Source organism: Struthio camelus, chromosome 27 (genome assembly GCF_040807025.1).
Source record: "Struthio camelus isolate bStrCam1 chromosome 27, bStrCam1.hap1, whole genome shotgun sequence".
Lineage (NCBI taxonomy): Eukaryota > Metazoa > Chordata > Aves > Struthioniformes > Struthionidae > Struthio > Struthio camelus.
Genome location: NC_090968.1, coordinates 129,375 through 148,764, shown reverse-complemented (window position 1 = coordinate 148,764; position 19,390 = coordinate 129,375). Strand labels below are relative to the sequence as shown.

At 57.7% G+C, this 19,390-nt stretch overlaps 1 protein-coding gene across 1 annotated transcript; it reads right to left on the bottom strand.

The window, feature by feature from the left end:
* Positions 1-15: 15 nt before the first annotated feature.
* On the bottom strand, positions 16-16,078 carry LOC138062410 (E3 ubiquitin-protein ligase Topors-like; the record flags this gene model as incomplete). Its single annotated transcript, XM_068920491.1, has 2 exons — positions 16-34; positions 15,054-16,078. Coding segments are annotated over 2 exons (1,044 nt in total), but the record flags the coding sequence as incomplete, so codon positions are not given.
* Positions 16,079-19,390: the final 3,312 nt, after the last annotated feature.

Genomic DNA, 19,390 nt, shown 5'->3' with positions numbered 1-19,390 from the left:
GGCCCTATTCCCATCTCATGAGAAGACAGGACTCCTAGACAGGGCCAAGAAGGGAGTTACTTTCCTCATGCTTCAGGGACTGATTTAGAGGAGGTAAACAATACATTGAGAAGGCCCTGGCATGAAGCGGGATTCCGTTCCATCCCGTGCACTCCACACACTCTCAGGAGGAGGGATTCCCCTGTCCCCAGTTTTGGTGAGCACAAAATGGCTGTCTGCATGCCAGCTCCTTGTCTAAGCTCCCACTGTAATCAGTGGAGGTGGAGGGAGGGAGGGAGGGAGGAGGGGAATCCGCCCGGCACACACCAACACCTTTGAACTTCTGAAGGGACAGCGGTGGGCCAAGACGCGTGCAAGCGCCTGCTTGCTCTGATAGAGCAACTATGAGACCCAAACCCTGCCAGAGCATCAGCTGGCCGTGTGATAATCAGTGTCAGCCGTGCCTGCAGTGGCTGTCAGGTTCACAGAATCACACAGAAGCACGCAATGGCCAAGCCTGGAAGGGACCTCTGGAGATCATCTAGTCCAACCCCCCTGCTCAAGCCGGGTCCTCTAGAGCATGTTGCCCAGGACCGCGTCCAGGCCGGTTTTGAAAATCTCCAGCGAAGGAGACTCCACAAGCTCTCCGGGCAACCTCTGCCAGTGCTCCGTCACCCTCACAGGCCTCAAAAGTTTCTTTTGAGGGAATCTGATGTTACAGGGGGTGTTGATTTAGCACAATGATTCAGCAATGCCCTGAGAGCACAATTCAAGTGTATCACAGTACAAGTGTGAACAACATCTAGCTAGACAGTTCAAGCACAATACCAATCACAATACCAATGTGGTTGCCATTTCCAGTCTCAGACACGCTCAGCGTCACAACGCTGGTCAGGTCTGTGTGCAACAGCTGCGGTTAGTGAGCTGCATCCTACACTGTCCTTGAGATTCATGGGGCACCTTGCCCTCTGAGCCTTCTCCCATTGTAGGCGTTGTTGGTCAGTCACAGTAGGCTCTCGCAGGAATGACCGCTTACTGCAAAAAAATACCTGTCACCTGAGCCTGTGCTGTGGACAAACTGGTGTCCAGGCTGGCTTCAATAAGCTTACGGCTAGGAGGAAGGAGAGCTCGGGCGTTAAGCATGAAAACTAAGGGTGGCTGCCAAACAGCACAGGCACAGCTTGTCTCCCTGAGGCTTAGTGATCTGTCCCCCGCAGATTCCCAGGCCCAAAGCGCAGCGGATCAGCAAGGCTGGACTGATCGCTCCAGGACAACACTGCGAAAAGGGTGATTATAGCGCGTGAGGGGTCTGCCCGCTGGAGCACAGCCCCTGAGCTTCCCGCGAGACAATAGCTGTGGGTAGCTGGCATCAGCGGGAAGCTCCTCTCTCTCAGCTAGCTGATAGGGGGAGTGGGTGTTGGCGTGCTCTTTCTCGGTATGCTGTTGGTTGGGGAGCACGTCCGAGAACTGAACCTGCAGTGTCTCTGATCTACATGCAAGATGTGAGAGAGAGGCAGCATACCCGCCATGCGATGCATCAGCTATGGCCCACTCCAAGCTATCTCCCTGGGAAGCACACAGTGCAGGGGCCCCTATGGGATCTCCTTGTACTTGAGATGGCCTTGTTAGCAATTCTGCTAGTAGATCTGCGCTTCTGTTAGTGTTCATCATTCTGCCAGTAGATCTGATACCCGCCCATTAGTGAAGAGCCATGACATGAGTCTAAGCATGCCCCTACCGGGCTGTGCTCTGGGCAACGTGTGGGCTCCAGGTGCGACGCCTGTCCCTGCTGCCCTGCTGGCTCCTGCCGGCGCCCTGTGCCACTGACCGCTAGACCCCAACAAGGCAGGCCGGCTCAGAGGACACAGGGAGTGACTGGCCACAACTGTTGCACAGAAAGCTGGCTTGCTCTCCGTGCAAAGGGGACTGGAGGCTGGCCTCTGTTTCAGAGGAACGGCTTGGGAGCTGTGGGCCAAGCAAGGCCACCATCCCCATGGCGGGAAATGAGTCTGCCATGCATTGGGAAAGGCGTCTGCCTGTCTGCCCCTGCTGCCACAGGGTCCCCAGTGGTTGGGCTCTAGCGCAGAGCCCTTTTGGGCCAGGCCAGCTGGCATCTTGCAGCAGAGGCTGTGGGGATGAAGGGCTTCCCCAGGGCTTTCTCCTCCCATCTCCAGCCCTGGGCTTTAGGCCTCCGTGCCCGGGGAGGAGGCTGGGGGAGCACAAGAGGCGGGTGCCTGCCGGGGGGCACTGGCCACCCCTGGCCAGCGCTCTCGGGGGCCCTTTGTGACGGCCCTTTGTGACGGCCCCAACCTCTTGTGACAGCGCAGCGCTGCTGCATTGCCTCGGGCGGCTGCAGAGTCTCGCCCAGCTGCCTGGTGGTCAGACTCGTGCCAAGCTCGGGTGTGAGGCGCGGGGGGTCGAGCAAGGCTTTTGGGGCTGGTGCTGGGCTCGTGCTCTGGGGCTGGCAGCAGACCTTGGTACCGCTCGCCAGAGGCACCGCTGCCTGTGCCTCCTCGTGCCCTGCCTGGCAGAGGCGGCTGGGCTCCCACGGGGCGTGCTTGCAGAGTGGAGGTGAGCTGCGTGGGGGACGTCCAGCACGGGCTGGACCGGGTCGGGCCGGGCGGTGGGGGCGGTGGGACTCGGGGAACTGCCAGCGCCACAGCCCGAGTGTGCCTGCCCGTGGGCCAGGGCTGTACATGTGTGCCTGGCACACGTGGACTGTGGGGGAGCAGGGTGGCTGCTTCCAGCTGTGCACGAGGACATCGTTTGGAGCACACGCAATATGGGTCTGTAAGTGTGCACGAGTGTTTATGTGTGTATATGCCGGGAAGGGTAGTGACCACGTGAGCGTCCCTGTGTGCCCGAGCACACGGGCTGTAGCCCCCTCACACCGTGCTGCCTCCCAGCGCACAGCCCAAGCCATGGAGGTGGCGGATGTGAAGCTGGCCCTGCAGCGGGTACAGGCGCAGAAGCAGGAGCTGCTGAATCTCCTGGAGGCGCTGGAGAAGGACTATGAGGCGCTGCAGGGCACAAACGCCCGCCTGACCAAGCAGGTGGCCAGGTGGGGTGATCGCGACGTGGCTGGGCGCGGGAATGCAGGAGGCTGGGGAGGTGTGCGGAGGTTGGCGGAGGAAGGGCAGGCAGGTGGGAGGGCCTGTGCCGGTGCGTGTGGTGTGATGGCACCCCGTTGCTGCAGGCAGCAGAGGCGCAGGAGAGGGGCAGAGGAGCTGGAAGGGCTGCTGGCCGAGCACAGCAGGCTGCTGGAGCAGCTGAATGAAAGCAAGGAGGAGAGGGGCCATTGCAAGGAGCTGCTGCGGTGCCTGGTAGGCATGGAGTGGCCTTGGTGCGCGGGGCTGGTGGTGCCCCCGCTGAAGGCCTGCTCTGTGCCCCCTCTGCTTGGCTCTGAAGCCCTGCTCTGCCCCCTTCCCCATGCAGCAGGAGGAGAAGCAGGAGCTGCAGGCTGCTGCCCAGGAGCTGGCGCGGGAGAACTGTGCCCTCAGGCAGCGGTGCTGCAGCAGCCAGCAGGAGCTGCAGGTGATGGAGGAGCTGCTGCCCCAGCTGGAGGTGAGCGGAGCCAGGGGCCTCTGGCTGCCCGCTGGTGCCTGCAGAGCTGGGTACAGAGGGGAGGCGCGTGCGAGGGACAGTGGCAGAGTGGGAACTGGGGGCCGAGGGCAGCCGGGAGGGCGGAGGGCCTGGGACCCACTGCCAGGAGCAGATCTCACAGGAGAGAGCCCGTGCCCTGCTGAGTGTTCCTCTTCCTCTCCTCTGCCGCAGGAGCGCTTGCAGGCAGCCAAGGAGGAGAGGCGCATGAGGCTGCAGGAGCTCGACGAGGTACAGGGGAGAGGGAGAGCTGCGCTGGCAGCAGTGGGGTGCCAGTGCTGGTGGGGTGCCAGTGCTGGCATCGGTGCACCCCTCAGCCTTGGCCAGCAGTGGGCCTGGGGAGGGCACTAGCCCCAGGGGCCGTGACTCCCCTTTGGCTGGCCTTGTCTGTGGCCAGCCCTCCCGGGGCCCTGGGGCGGGGCAGTTGCGAGGGGGCCGAGCCCTGGGGCTGGAGGCGGAGGGGGCTGCCCAGCTGCCAGCTCCACTGGTGGCATTGCATTGTGTGCCCTGTGAGTTGCAGGAGCAGCAGCGCTCGGCCCAGCTGAAGCAGCAGCTGCGTGAGCAGGAGAAGCGGGCAAAGGTAGTGCCAAAGGGGCGAGGGCAGAGGGTGGTGGGCGCCCACTGGCCGGGGGCTTTGGAGGAGGCTGCAGCAGGCACGTGGACCGGGCCCCTTCTGTCTGCCAGGTGCTGCGGGCTGAACTGAGGCCACTTCGAGAGGAAGTGGAGGAGCTGGAGCTGGAAAATGCCTAGTGAGTGGGCACCGGGGACACCTCTCCCCACAGGCGCATGCAGCAGCTCTGTGCTGCAGCTGGAGGGCCAGAGGACGCCAGTGCCGGCCTCGGGGAGGGGATGCAGGGGCTCTGTGCAGCATGTGGCGGGACAGGAGACCCCGATGGCTGCTGTGGGGCAGCAGTATGTTGCGACGGGCAGCCCCAGCGGCCGTGGAGGTCAGCGCTCGCCCAAGCAAGCTCTGTTGCCTGCAGCAAGCAGCAGATGGAGCAGGAGCCCGAGGTGGAGGGGTCTGTGCTGCCGGAGCTGCTGGAAGCGAAGCTGGTAAGGGGGAGAGGCAGCGCCAAAGCCTGCAGGAGCTGGCAGGGTCTTGCTGGGGAGAGGGGCGCCATGCAGCCCCGTGTGGGTCCCACAAGTGTCCCCGCTCTGTGTTGGCCTGCAGGAGAGGCAGGAGCTGGCAAAGAGATGCGGCATGGCTACGTGGCTGCAGTGAGTTGCCCCTGGGGTCCCTGATGCCCTGCGGCTCACGTGTGGGCTGCTGTGCAGCGAGCGGGCTGCGGCCTGGCGGGTCCTGCTCACTGGCTGTGGGCTTTGCAGCTGGGAATCACGCCCCGGCAGCGCATTCCTTGCGCCAAGCTTTCTTCTTTCTGGGCTCCTGGCGGCTCTTCTGCAACCCTCCACCAGGGAGCGACGAGCAGTGCGTGTTGGGGGGTGGGGGCGCAGACGGTGGGGCTGGCTGAAGGGGCCCAGCGGTGGGTGCAGGGCAGGAGAGGGTTGGGATGCACCTGCCCTGCGCCCTCTCCCATGCCTGCGCTGTGCCCCAGGAGACTCTGCATGCTCTTCATCTGCCTGGAGCTGGTCGTCGGCTTCGTGCTGGGCGCCGTGGTGCTCTACGCTTCCCAGTATGACCAGGAGTTCCTCTACCGGCTGCTGCTGTGGCTGCTACCCGAGCAGAGCTATGCTCACCTGGTGTACGTGCTGGGAGAGACCCTGAGCCTGTGGAGTGAGGGGCTGCTGCCTTCCTGACAGCCGTCGCCCAGCCCCGCGTCTCCGTAGGTCTCGGCCTCGTGGAGCCTGCTGGGTGCCCGCTGAATAAGACATCCTCGGAGACCACTTTGGTGTGGTCGAGTGTGCTTTGTGCGCACGCAGAGAGAGGCCCTTGGAGCCCCAGAGTCTTTTCACATGGTGGCCTTTGTGGGCAGGGGGTGATTTGAGGTGGTTGTTGGGGGGGGGAGGGGGTTCAGGGTTTCCTTCCTTTGGTGTACTCGGTGTACTTTCCAAGGCCCGGGGTTGTCTTGTCCCAGGGTGTTGAGCAGGCAAAGGCGTCCGAGCCTGGAGACGGCGTGTGAATCGAGCAGACGTTGTGGACTCGTGAGGGCCACCGTGCCCCGCCATGGTCTTTGCACTTGGCAGTGTCCCTGAAAGCGGAGCCCAGGTCCTTGCCCTTCAGCTCATGCACCACTTTGGCCAGCACCAGCATGCTCTTGCTGACCATCTCCAGACAGGGGATGTCCTCCAGGCCCCTCATCAGCACCACCACAATCACCCCCTTTTACTTCCTCAGCCGCAAGGCCGAAGACACACAGGAGCTTCTCATTACCTGGGCCTCCCCTTCCTTCTCTTCAGCAGCCCAGGCCCGGGGCCCTGCAGCGCCAGGTGCCACTGCCCTCCCCACCGCCGCCCGAGGCCGGTCCCCCGCAGACCCGCACGTCACAGCTCCGAGCTCTCTGCTCTCTCCACACGCGGCCTCGCGGGCGGCTCCGGCTCCTGCCCTCGCCCCAGCAGCGTGAGGCCGGCCCCGGGGCAGTGGGAGTTGTCCTCCAGCGGAGCCTCCGCCAGGAAAGGCTGCTGCCGCTGGGCCCCGCTCTGCTGGGCTCCCCTGTGGGAGTCGCTGGAAGGGAACTGGCCCCCGAAACCTGAGCTGGGCGCGGGAGCTGTTTGCCACCCTCCGGGGGAAACGGAGTGGTGCTTTCAGCCAGTGTTGTAGCGCGACAGGGGCAGAAAGGCCTGGAGCTGTGAGAGCTCCCATCCCCATAACAGTTTCCTTTCGAGGTATTTGATGCTACATGGGATGTCTGATTTAGCAGAGCGATACAGCAACAGTCTGAAACCACAATGCAAGTGTACACTTCACAAACTCTAGCAGTTGCATTATACAGTTCCATCACAACACCAATGTGATCCCCTTTACCCATTACTATCATGGGCTCACTGTCACAACGCTGGGCCTCCCCAGTCGCCAGGAAGGAATACGTGGGTTGAAGCCAGCTCAAGCCCGTTGCTCTCCTTTGCATCAAGAACTTTTTCAAACCCTTTACAGGTTAGGGCCCGTTTTCTTCCCTTTGTTTCCAATGTTCCTCGACACAAATGTCCTTAATTCCTTTCGCCCAGGCCCTTGCTTAAACCCAAATGGTAAAGACAGAGCAAAACCCTCTGCTCGAGGTGTGCATTGCTGCTGGAGACGGAGCTAGCTAAGCAGGGGTTCACGTTTCCTTGCTTCTGCCTTCTGTGCATCAGTGTTTCCTGGCTATGGCTGCTTTAGGAAAGCCAAGACTCCCCTGTTCCCTTCTGAATCACGAGGAGAAAATGGGTCTTGCCCTGTGTGATCAAACGGCTTCTAACGCACCAAGTGTTTGGTAAAGAAGGACAGAACAACAGTCTCTCTGGTCAAGAGTGGGTATTGTTACTTAACCCTCTTCTCCTCGGGCTGACCTTTGTAGTGTCTGGCTGTTTGCAGTAATGGTGAGTGACAAATTCTGTGTGCACCTTTGGGTGCCCTGGTCTTACATTAATGCAGACTTTAGGCAAGACTCTTAAATAATCCCTTTGTAACTGTTTGTTTGGGGGGGGTGTGCATGGTATTTTGTTTGTTTGTTTGTTTGTTTATGATGGCAGAGTTTCCAAAGCAAGTAAGCAAATTGCACCTTTTCGGGACAAGCCAAGTTCCCTTGTTTAGATCAGGTTCGTGTCTTCTCTGGAGCTTCTCTAGAAAGCTGAAGGCATGGAACTGTTGCAGGTGTCCTGAATCGTCCCCTGCAGGGAGGTCAGGTGTAATTGGATTGCTGGCAAACAATTTTCTTCTCTAGCCAGCAGTTTGTCAGAATGTCATGTGCACACATTTGCTATTGTCCCCATGAGCTGGGTTTTTTTCCTCTTTTCACTGTTTGTTATTTACGTGGTAGTTGACAAGTACTTTTTTCACATGTCTGTGCCATTGTTATGCAAAGCTATGAGTTTTGTAATTATTTTGGGGTAGATCCTGGAATCTGAGGAAAGGCTGTTGGGTGGTACAAAATGACAAGCTCTGCTTGTGAGGCAGGAGCAGCATCCCTTCTTGCAAAATGACTAACTTGGTCCAGTGTGGAGTCTTGCAGTTAAAGCCCCAGCAGATGCCGTGCTCCAGTCCTCGTCAACTTTCACATGATAGTCAGAAGGCCTCTTTGTCCGAGTTGACGCTTCCTACTCAGCCAGTGCGTATGAGGAATCTGTCTGCGTTGTCCCTCATAACCTGAGAGCCCCATACATCTAATGGTGCTTGAAAGCTGACTCGTGGTTTTTCTCCGAACACTTTCCCATCTGTCAGTGCAGACATCAATGTGGTGATGCTTGGGGCCCACTGCGAAATGATCTGGTCAGGTACAGAGTCTCTTATCACCATACTGGCTTGGGTGCCTTTAAAGCACAATGAGCATGGGCTACCCTGAGTGTTGGTTGTAGGTCTCTCCCAGGAAAAGGCGGATCTGTGTGTCACGTTGTGATCTCTCAAATTTACAGGACAGCGTACTTTGTGAAACCAACTTTAGTCTTATGAGCTTATTAGGTAAAAAAGAAAAAAAAACCCCAAAAGCAAAGAAAGAGTGAATCCTTTCTGTGCAGACTAGCCTAAGTCATTAATTCTGTAGTTACTTAATTAGCTAGTTCACTGATTTGTTAACTCGATGATTCATTAATTCACATGCTTATGAGCAAGGCAGTTACCTAACCGACAGTGAGAGTGCTCATCCTTCCTCCGTCACGATGCGGGCATGCCCTGAATTGCACCGGGATGCACAAGAGCCTCAGCAGTGCGGCTGCTGCTGCATCCGCTTCCAAGGCTGCTTGAGTGAGCCGATGTATTTGGACCTTCCGGCTTGGCAGTTCAATCCCTGCCATGCCTATTGGTTGTTTTGGTTCCTGAGCAAGGATTTACTTAATTCCAAAGCACTTGGGTCTTATGTGGTGTTAACAAGCAGTTCCTTAAAAACCTGCAAGGATAGCAGACCTCATCCTTTTTGTCCTTGAGGATGGGGCGTATGGGTTGCTCTCCCTTTAGCCTCATGGTGCTGCTCCCAGCCTATGTCAGGCCGTAGCATGAGCCCTCCTTGCAGGGTCTTGGATGCCTGGGTTGTGCCAACTCCCCAGTATATTCAGAGCCAAAGCTTTGCTGTGAAGTACGTGGTGGCCCCTGGCACAAAGGAACTGCCTTTAGAGAGCAATCAGTAAAGCTAGGCTTTTGACCTGAGGGCAGACTGTCGGGGAGGGGCTTCCTAGTAGCAGCCTGACAGCTGAAGCGGAAGCGTGCTGTCCACGGAGGGCATTGCGTTCTTCCAAGAGCTTTGTAACTCTCCTCCTGGCACCTCCCACTGTTAGAGCTTCCAAATTATTGCAGCTCTGCAGCGTTAGCAAGCATTTCTGCATGTGTTAGCTGGCGTAACACAAATCTCTAGCTAACCTGGCTTCCTTAGATGTCTTTGCCATTGATGCCGAGGTGGGGAAGACGATTACACCAACAGCTTTCCAGAGCAGGAGCAGCGGGGTCCACTGGGTCAAACGAGCTGTTGGTTCACACTGGCACTCTCTTGGGCAGTGTTGAACAGCAGCTGTCTAGGAAGGAGGATCAGAAGAGGGCACTATATACTGATGTTTTCTTTTTTTTTCCTCCGAGCATTCTTCCAGCAGGCTGTGGCCTGGGAGCTTCCCCTGCCAGAGGCAGTAGCCCAAGGGCCTTTCCTGTATTTGTGCTTGCAGAGGGGCACCCACTCAGGCACACCGTGAATCTGTGGAAGGGCCTAATGCGGTTCCTTGCCTGATTCTCTGTCCCTTTTCTTCTTGCATTTGCTTTCCTCCTTTTGACCTCGGCAAAGCAAGGAGCACGTGCTTTCATGGAGCGCTCTGCTTGACTGGCTGGGTCTCCCTGGCCAATAACCACTAGGTCACAGCCTGTCATTTGTGCATGTAAAGTTAAGGTTTGGGTGTTTTGGCCCCCTAGATGCTTTACTTCCCCTGCAGTGAATATCCTCTGATGCTTTATTGCGCAGCCATTCGGTGTCCTTTGATCCTTCTGCAGCTCTTTTGGCCCAAAACAGGGAGATGAATGAGTGGGGTGCTTTTTTGCTTTGGTTTTGTTTTAAGCAGCCACTCTCTGCCGGAAGAAGGGAAGGCGCAAAGACATCAGAAGGCGGCGCTACAAAGGAGGCGTTACAAAGACATCTCTGTTCCGGAGTGGGTTGTTCCGCCCGGAAAAGGGAACTGGACCTCCTCCTCATGAGGCCTTAATCTGTACTACTGAGCCTAAGCTCTTAGAGAAAGCCCACAGGCATCTCGTCCTGTTCTTGATGTACCAGCTGAGAGGGCAAGTGGGCTGGGAAACCGAGAGAGAGGAAAGTTCTCCCTCTGTTTTGCATTCATTTGGAAATTCCACAGTGACTGAATGGAAGCGGCTGTGGGTTTTTTCTGGGCAAGTAGGCAGATTGTGTCTCCAGAGACAAACCCGTGTCATTTCACACGGGTGAGAGGAACTCCTGAACAGTAACAGATGCCTTGCCGAAATGAGAGAAGTGGGGCAGTTCTGTAGCTGTGAAGTGTCCGGGGCAGGGCCCGGGGGGGTTTGTAGCTCCCCCATGTTTGGTGGGTGGGATCAGGGCTGGAAGCTCACAGGGCAGAGCTGTGTTGTCTGCCTGGATTTCTGATACCTGCTTGCCAGCAGAAGCTGTGCAGTTCCTCTTGGGCAAGGGACGGCAGCCAATGGCTTTGTAATGTCTTTAGGGGAGGAAGGTGTTTAACCCTGTGACCTGTTAAAACAGGAGTTGTTTTGAGGGGCAGCTTTTCCTCAGGGGCTTGCAAGCTGTTGTTAGTGAAGGCGATGTGGTTTTGCTGGGTTGTCCTGTCTTGCCCCCATTCAGGAGGGGGGTGGGCAAAACCATGCTGCCCCCAAAGTGGCAGGTATGGGGTGTTCCTCAGATGAACTTTGTCACCTGAAAGACTTGGCAGCTGGGATGCTTAAGCGTATTTCTGCTGCTTTCTCCTAGGATTCCTTTTCAGTGGCATGTTTTTCGGGTGCGAGTCAAGGGTCTTCCTTCTGCAGGAAGATGGTGTGGGAAACAACGCCGCAGCAGCTGTGGGGAGACATGCCCTGTGAGGGTAACACTGTGATCACCTCCTGCTGAGGAACTCTCGTGTTAATTATGTTTCTGACGCCTTCTTCCAAAAAGCAGCCAGCACTCCGATTTTCCTCTATCGGCTGCAACGTAGGGATTAAGCTTTTTTCTTCTTGTCCTGCCTGTGCAGACAGTTCCTCTCTTAGGAGTTAGCTACTGCACCTAAAGTGCAAGCCCATGAGCTTGCTGTGCCCCAGCTGGTGGGGAGTGGGGGAGCTAGCCTCCTGCCAGGCTAGCTATCTGAAACCATCCTAATACTCTCCTCTGACATTAACTACCCTCCAGCAAGAATTACTATGGCCTAAGGATAACTACGAACAGTAACTCTAACTAACTCTAACTATAAGTAATAATGCTAATGGTAACTATATGATAACTATAATAACTGCCCTAAGTATAGCCAGGCAGACTAGCTGTCTCCTACCCTTAGAGAAATTACAATGACCTAAGGATACTCCAACTGCTCTAAGAATACTGTAAGTAACTACACGCTAAGACTATGATAACCAACTCTACGCTAGCTATCCTAACAGCATCCTATCACTGTAACTACCCTACATTCTCAAAAGAGCCTTGGCAGGAGCGGTGGGATCCGTTTGCAGGCTGTGTTCTCCATCGTGCCGTGGAGGTGGAGGGGAGCCCTGGGAGGGAGGTGCCCCTGCGGCCAGCCGTGTCTCTGGGAAGGACCATTTGGCCAGGTTGCGAGGGGGGCTGCCCTTGCCTCTGTTGAGCAGAGGAACTCGGATGCTTTCCCGATTCAGTGCCAAGAGTGGGGAAGGGGGGAGGTGTAGAGCTGTTGCTGTGGATGCGCCGCCTCTGCTGTTCTAGTGAGTCCCTTGTTGCCGGCAAGAGTGCTGAAAAGTCTGTGAGAGATGGGCGAGCATTTACGAGACACCACACAGCCCCTGAGCTGAGCTTCCCTGGTGAAGAGAAGGGCTGAGGAGCCCCGTGGCAGGGAGAGGGAGAGCCACTGGAGAGCACTCTGCAAACATGGAACTTATTCTCCAGCTCCTTATTCTCCTGCTTCAGCATCCCTCTGCTGCCTATAAGGCACTGGGAGAAACACGGGTGAGGTGCTTGTGCTGCAGCTTTGCCTAAGAAAGAATAACCTGCCGCTGCAGTTAGTTCTTTTGGTTCAAGCAAAAGAAAGGAAGCTCAGTGGGGCTAATGTGCTGATGTGTCCTGAGGGCTCCAGAGCTTTGTGTGGTTGTTTCCAGAAGGAATTTTGGCACTTCAAAATAAAGTTTCTTGAATTAGGCGTGATCTCAAGATTGCAAAGGCAAGTCCTCAGCAGTGAGAAATGGTAGAGACTGGAAGTCTCTCCTGCTCTGGCGAGGTGCTCTGGGACTCGGAACGTGTGGGAAGCGGAAGGGCAGGGGTCATTGGCGTAGAGCAGGGGAAGGGCTGACTGGGAGTCCAAACTCCTGGGTTCTCTCCCAGCTCCAGCGCACTGCAGGCAGGCAAGTGTGGGGACGGTCATTTCTCCCCTCTGGGCCTCAGCCAGTCCCTGGGTGTTCACTGTCGGCCCAGCGCAGTTCTGCTGCTCCGTGTCTGCTTACCGATGTGCCCGTGGACACTGCGTACCCAGCTGCTCAGCTGGGAGAGGTAAGGGAGCCTCTGCAGGACGCCACTGGTAAGGAGTCAGACTTTTTTTGCTGGCAAGGACAAGCTTTGTCTCTTTTTAAGCGTTTCTTTTCCCCCTCTGTAATCCCGATGCTGGCTCAAAAGACGTATGTCATGGTATAGAAGGGAAGCAAATCTCCTCTCTGATTGCAGGTGTGCCTGTAGGTGAAGCTTCCCCAGCATCTCAGCTGGACGAGGTTTTGGCGCCTCTGCGGAATCCTGCGGGTGAGTAGGCAATACTTTTTTCCTGGAAGAACAAGCTTGTGTTATTATTTAATTTCTCACTGCACTCCTGTTATCACTCTCGTGACTCCAGAGAAATATATCTCGATAGACAAGTGAGGGAAATCTCATCTCGGCATGGTGTTGCCTGGTGCTGGCTAAGGGAAAAGCCTGAGGACGGGAGTTTGCCCCAAATCCTCTCTGACTCACGCTGACAGGGAGCCATAGGACATCAGAGACCAGTCCTGAAAGCTAGTTGCGCACAAGTGTTCTCTGGAAGAGCTGCGAGAGGAGGAAGGGGAGATGCCGCCTGTGTTTTAGGGAAGCCGGAGCACACAGTGGCTGCTGGGTTGGCGAGTCTAACCGGCACCACTTCAGCTGGAGCTGTGCCTTTGTGCAGCCAAGGACCCCAGAGTCCCTGGCTCAGAAAGCAGGAGCACAAGAGAGCCTGCCTCCGTCAGCCTGGGCTTAGGGTGCTGCGCTGGGAGTGCCTCCCTTTGTATCGAGCTGGGAGTTCCCGTTGTTCCTACCAAAACCTAGCCAAGGTTGCAGTCCCAGGGTTTGCTTTCAGGCAGAGATGTTAACTCCTAAGTTAACATCTGGGAAAGCTGAAGGCCTCTGTGAGCTGGGAATAACATGCCCCCTGAGGCACAAGCGTGGAGATGGGCTCACCTCAGTGAGCAGTTCCTCACCTCATTGCAGGGGGCCTGGGGAGAGAGGCCAGAGGCTGCATTGCTCAGCCCTGCCAACCCCCACAGCCACAGCTACGCTCACCACTGCTGCAGCCCGGTCCTCAGCAGCCATCGGACATGCGGAATGTGACACACCTCCCAGAAATGATTTTGCTCCTGCTTCAAAGAAGCTTCAAAGCAGGGTTGTCAGCCTGGAAGCCATGTCCTGGCAGGGCTAGCTCTGCCTCCAAGCTGAGGAGAGCTAGACAATTCAAGCCAGTCTTCTTGCATCCTGAGCTCTGGCAGCTCTCCAGCAGCTCACATCCCAGGTGCCTTAAGTGCGTTCAGGTGACGAGCTCCTTAGCCAGCAGCAGCACTGGTGAAAAACCCCAGGGCCAGCTTCTTACCTGGAAGGTGGCACCCGCTCCAACACCGTGGTTAGCACTGCACGCCAGCAACGCAAAGGGGAAGAAGTAAGGCACGCAAGGAGATTAAAAGCCCCTAGAGCAGGTGGGGTGAGAGCGAAAGGAGCAGAAACACGGAGGCAAGCCACTTTTCCAGCAGAGGGGAAGCTGAGAGGGTTCCTCCCCAGAAGTGTATGCTGGGGAGTTTTATGCCTCCCCGTTCTCCAGCCCAGACAGGGCCATTTGGGGAACAGCTGCAGGGGAGCTCAGGCATTTTGGTGGGAGGCCCACACACACACAAGGAGAGGGGCTCGGTGCACCTCAGGTCTGTGCGGAAAACCCACCACTTCCTTGCCTGCCAAGGGAGAGCAGAGGGTGACAGAAGGCAAGTGAGTCACGAGGGACCCCTTCACTCTCCTCAGCATTTGTCACGGCAACCAGCTGGATTGCACTGGTCTTTATACAAACCTGGCCCCGCAGTGTCCTGCCAAAGGTGCTTTCAGACAGCCATCTCCTAGAATAACTGCTGGGGGGACTGACAGACTTCCTCATCCGTGTGGGCCCTGCATCTGCCAGCGTCTAGTCCAACTCCTACTCCAAGCTTGCCCCGAGAGCCCTCCATCGCCTCATTAAGAACACCTGAACCAGTCTTTGCCCTAGCATTGCTACCTTCTCCCAAGGAGGCCACTACTCACAGTCAGCTGACTGCTATACCTTGTACCGCTGAAGACAACCCTTGGAGGGCAGCAGTCCAGCCCGTTTTCCACTTCTTTCGGTCTTCTTACCTAGCCGCCATTGCCACAGGCTTCTCTGGCTGCTCTCGTCTCTGCTTCCTGGCCATCTTCCTCTCTCCTTCCTAACGCTGAGGCCATGCCTGCCTCTTGCTGGGCTGGGTACAGGCCTCGGGGCTGCCTGCCCTCCTCTTTCTGGGCAGCCGGGGACTCCCGGGTGAGCATTGCCTGCCGCTGCCAGGAGCAAAGGGGATCTGGCTGCAGCCCTGCACAGAGCAACCAGCCACATCCTCCACCTGCCCCTGCCGGGGCTCTGTCTCCTCCCTGGGGGCAGTGGGGCAGCAGCTGCGGCAGCTCCAGCCAGTTTCCTTCGGCATGGCGGAGCTGGGCAAGCAGCTCCCGCTGGCTTTGCTGCAGCTCCGGCTGGACCCATGGAGCGGCTGCTCATTCTGCCCAGCTTCCTTTTCCTCTGCCGCGGCTGAGTGCTCTGAGTCTGAGGAGAGCACAATGCATTCAGGGCTTCCCTCTGCCCAGGGCTTCCAGGACCCTACAAGGACACAACTGTCTGACGAGGAGTCACTGTCCTGGGGGTCGGCAGGAGCCAGCAACTCTCTCCAGGCTTCTCCTCCTGCTCGAGCTGCCCCATCATCAGAGCTTCGCCGCGGCTGCTGGGCAGACTGTGTGGCTGCGGCAAGCTCGTGGGGGATGGCGTACGAGGGGCCAGGAAGCTCCGTGAGCCCAGGGCTACTAGCTCGGGATGGGCTCTGGGCTGGCACAGGAGTCCGGGCCGTCCCTGCAGCAGCTGCCAGGCTCAATGAGGCTGAGGGGCTTCCTTCGTGCCGGCTGGGAGCACGGTAGCCATACATGGCCTGCTGGTCGTAGGTCTCCATGCTGCACGAGCAGCGGGCAAAGCTGATGAGCTCGTGGAGGAACTGCTCGGTGCGACTCAGCAGAAGCAGCTCTAAGTCCTCAGCAAAGGCCTGACTGTCCAGGTCGTACCTCCTCAGGTTTGTCAGGACAATGAGCTCCGTGACAGTTAGCAATGTCTGGTGGACTCCAAAGAGGACTCTCAGTTCCCGCTGCAGCCAGGGCAGCAGTCTCTGAATGCTGGCCGGGCTGCGGCAGAAGAAGTCTGCCGAGATGTCCTGGGGGTGGCCGCCAGCGGGAGCCCTTTGCACGCGCATCCCTGTGCGGTACAGAGAGCGGCGGAAGTTCAGCATCTCCTCCTCCGTCGCTGCCGCATGCCCCTGAGGTCTCCTGTCAGCCCTGGCCTGCCTCTGTGGGGACAGCCTCTGGCGTGGCTCCAGCAGCCCTCCCTCTCTCTGCCTCTGCCTGGTGTGCCTCCGGGTCCCCTCCAGCCTGCTGCTGTTCTGCGGAGAGGGTCGCATCTGAGGAGAAGGGGAAGGCTGCTGCGGGTGAGCTGCAGGGTGACGGCGCCTCCGGATGGCAGGGCGGTGAGGAGCTCTCCGTTGCTGATGGCTGGCAACAGAACCATCTTCGGGGGGCCTGATGACATGCTCCTGGTAGTCATCTTCTGCCACCACTGTGTGCAGAATTGATCGGAAAGCCTGCTTGCACAGCGGGCATTCGGCCTTTGTTTTCGACCACCGGAACACACAACTAAAGCAAAACTTATGGAAGCAAGGTTTTATGTAGGCCACGTTGTCCAAGGTGTCCAGGCAGATGGGACACGTAGCGTCTGGAGCTGCAGGTCTTGGTGTTGTCTGCTGCAGAGGGCTGGGGGGAGCTGAGGGTAAGGAGCTGCCATCCGTTGCAGGTGCCTCAGCTGCTGATGCTGCACTCCGCTGCAGAAAGAGAGGCCGAGATCATTGCCCTTCCTGGGAAGACTGCGGAGGGCAGTGTGGAGGGCGGACTATGGTGCAGGCAGCGGTGCAGAAGAGCCATTGGCACAGAAACCCACACGAGGCTGCTTTCAGGATGAGAAGAAAGAACACAGGCACTGGTGCCTATCACCCAGGAAGGCCTCGGTGCCCTCCCATGACAGGGAGGTGTCATGGGTCAGTCTCCTCCTAACTCAGCAAGAGAGGAAGGAAAGACATTGAAAAATGTCCCGGCTCAGGAACTGCCTAGGAATTGCCGACATCTGCCTCCCTCCTTCCTCCGGAAAGGAAGAGGTCCCTCTTTGCACCAGTACCAGCCGCATCAGCAGAGCACAGGAGGCTGGGGGAGCATGCATTCAGACAGTTCTCAGAGCAACTCTTCCTTTACGAACTGGGAGCTGCCAGAAAGCTCAGGAACCAACATGCTGCCCCCGGGGAACGTGGGCATCCTTGCCATTCTTGGGCACCCTGCCCTTTCTCCTTGCCCTCTTCAAAAGCATGCCCTTGCTGCTTGGGACTCAGCACTTCCCAAAACCCCACTGACCACCTCTGCTTCCTTGCACAGCCCAGCCTGCAGCATAGTTCCAAGTGCAGCTCACCACAGCTGCAAGTGCACTCCGAGGAAGAGGCAACGAGGTCTCTCAGCACTCCTGGAGACCCCTGCAGCCTCTTGCTACACACACGGCACTGGCCACAGATGCACAGCATGCCTGTCAGCCAAGTGAGCCCAGCAGGAGTATGTGCCCTGCCGCCCAGCCAAATTGCAGCAGAAGTCCACAAGCCCTGCCCTGCCCCTGGCAGCTCTGACCCTCACCCTTTTCAAAGGATTGGTGGAGAGGTGACGAACCTTTTGGCGTTGGCGGCAGTGCGATGGCCCCTCTCAGCGCAAGAAGAGCAAGCCCCTTCCCTCTGCCTGTGTTGCCGCTCGTGGGGTGAGGGGCGAGGGTGGGTGGCACCTACCTCCATGGGCTCCTCTGCTGGGGGCCGTGCGGGTGGGGGAGCCAAACGTGCCTCACCTCCTCCAAGGGTTCAGGTGCGCTCTCTCTGGCGCGCTGTCAGCTTGAGGGCCTGTAGAGCACACGACTGTATGTGGCTGTAAAGGGAACAGGCTGCAGTTAGGGGAAAATCCTGCACGTGGCTTGGTAACTGCGGCTGTATAAAGGCGGCCCCAGAACTTCAGAGAAGTCATCGTAGGTACCATAAAGGGAGGCAGAAGCAAGGCATGAATCTGTGGAATTAGCCAGCACTTAGGAAGAAGGAGGAGAAGCCTGGAGGAGAGGGCTCCTGGGGAGTGGGGGGAGGTAATGCCTAGCTGAGGCATGAATAGCTGAGGTGGGATATCCAGGACGGCCGAGAACTGTCTAAGGGCAGCCAGATGTGTTTCCTGCAGACCAGAGGGAGGTGGCAAGGACCTCCCCTTGAGCTCAGTGAATTCTGAGTGGTTCTGCTTTTTAAAGGAAGATCTACCTGCTTGCTCACTCTGAATACACTGTCTGTGCACCTCCCAAGACCAGGAAGCTTTTGAGCTTGCAGTGCGGCGTCACCTCCGTCCGGTAGAACTCAGGCTTGTTCTGAGAGTTGAATATCAACAACTGCAGGGTCACGGAACCACGGAATGGCGGAGGGTGGAAGGGACCTCTGGAGATGGTCAGGGTCAGCTAGAGCAGGTTGCTCAGGGCCGGGCCCTGTTGGGTTTTGAATACCTCCAGTGAGGGAGACTCCACAGCCTCTCTAGCATTTCTTTCTGCCACCACAGCATGGCAGCACCTCATGCCGGCTCAAGCCAAAGATCCTAGAGGCATAACTGAGTTCAGTCGGTCCAGAGAGTTGCCTCCCAGCAGTAGAGACAGAGAAACAATAGCAGTTGAGAAAAATGACTGACCCAACTGGGACAACCTAAGCTCACTTTTCAGCTGTGGCTGTAAATGCCTTCCCCTCGGGAATAGCAAAAGAGTAACATAATCTTTGTGGCCTATAGGTAACAAAATCAGAAATTGTTTCAGGTTTTCTCTTAAGCCGTTTCAACAAACCCTTTCTCAATTTTGTTCCCACCACAAAATTCACTGCTGTTTTAACAGTCCTGGAAGCTAGAAGGGCAAAGATGGCGACACAAACCAACGTCGTTTTTTCACCTAGAAGAACGGACAGCACATTTCTTTTGCCTTTGGTCCCATAAGGAGTACTGTGGATTAAACGCACGTGCCCTAATAGTCTGTGGATCATTTTGGTGGAGGAAAAGGGGGCTGCGTCCTTCAATTTGATCAGTAGCGCACTGCCCCGGTCTGGACCAGGCCCCGGCAAGGTCTCCGCCTCCAGCCATTCCCCTGCAAAGGGAGCAAACCCCAACGGTCCCTCCATGGAGCTGACATCAAAGCAGCAGCTGGAGCCCAGCTGGCCGCATGGCCTCATCCCTCCTGGCCCAGCCGTGGGGCCCTGAGGGAGGCTGCTCGCCCTGCCCCACTGCCCCCCCGCACTGCCTGTCCACCCGGGCCCTATGCCAGCCCTGGTGCTGGCCAGTTGCCCAGGACCAGGGCAGCTCCAGCTCCCTGCCAGGGGGTGGGAGTGCGGGAGGAGCCAGGCCAGGAGCTGGGGGGAGAGGCCGGACCTGCTGCCTGGCTGGGGCTGGAGCCCTGGTGTGGAGGGAGGCGGGGAGGGCCGGGGACCAGGCAGCAGCTGCGGGGCTGTGCCTGCGCCTGCTGCACTGCCGGGCCCTGCGGTGTGGGGAGAGGAGTCAGGAGGCAGGGCAGCGTGGGGAGGACGGCAGGGCGGCAGGGCAGGGGCAGGAGGGCAGTGGGGGCTGCAGCGAGGGGTCGAGGCCCGTGTTTCTGCGGCACAGTAGCACTCACACCACAGCCCAAGCCCCCTTGAAAGCACAGCAGCACGGGGGAAGGGGTGGGTAGGGGCAGGGTGTCAGCTGCCTCGTCAGCTTCCAAACTGTCCCTGGCCCCAGTGGCACAAGGAAGCAGAGGACAGTGACACTCTGTGCCCCTTGTTCTTGTGTCAAGGAGATTCCCTGCCCCCAGACGGCCTGCAGCTCCCTCGTGCCAGCGCCTCCCTCCAGGACAGCACCAGAGTCCCTGCCCTGCGGCTCCTCAGGCAGCTCCTGCTGCCCCCAGGACACACCAGCCTGCCCTTAGCTGACACACAGAGAAACAGACTTCTCGCTCGCTTATT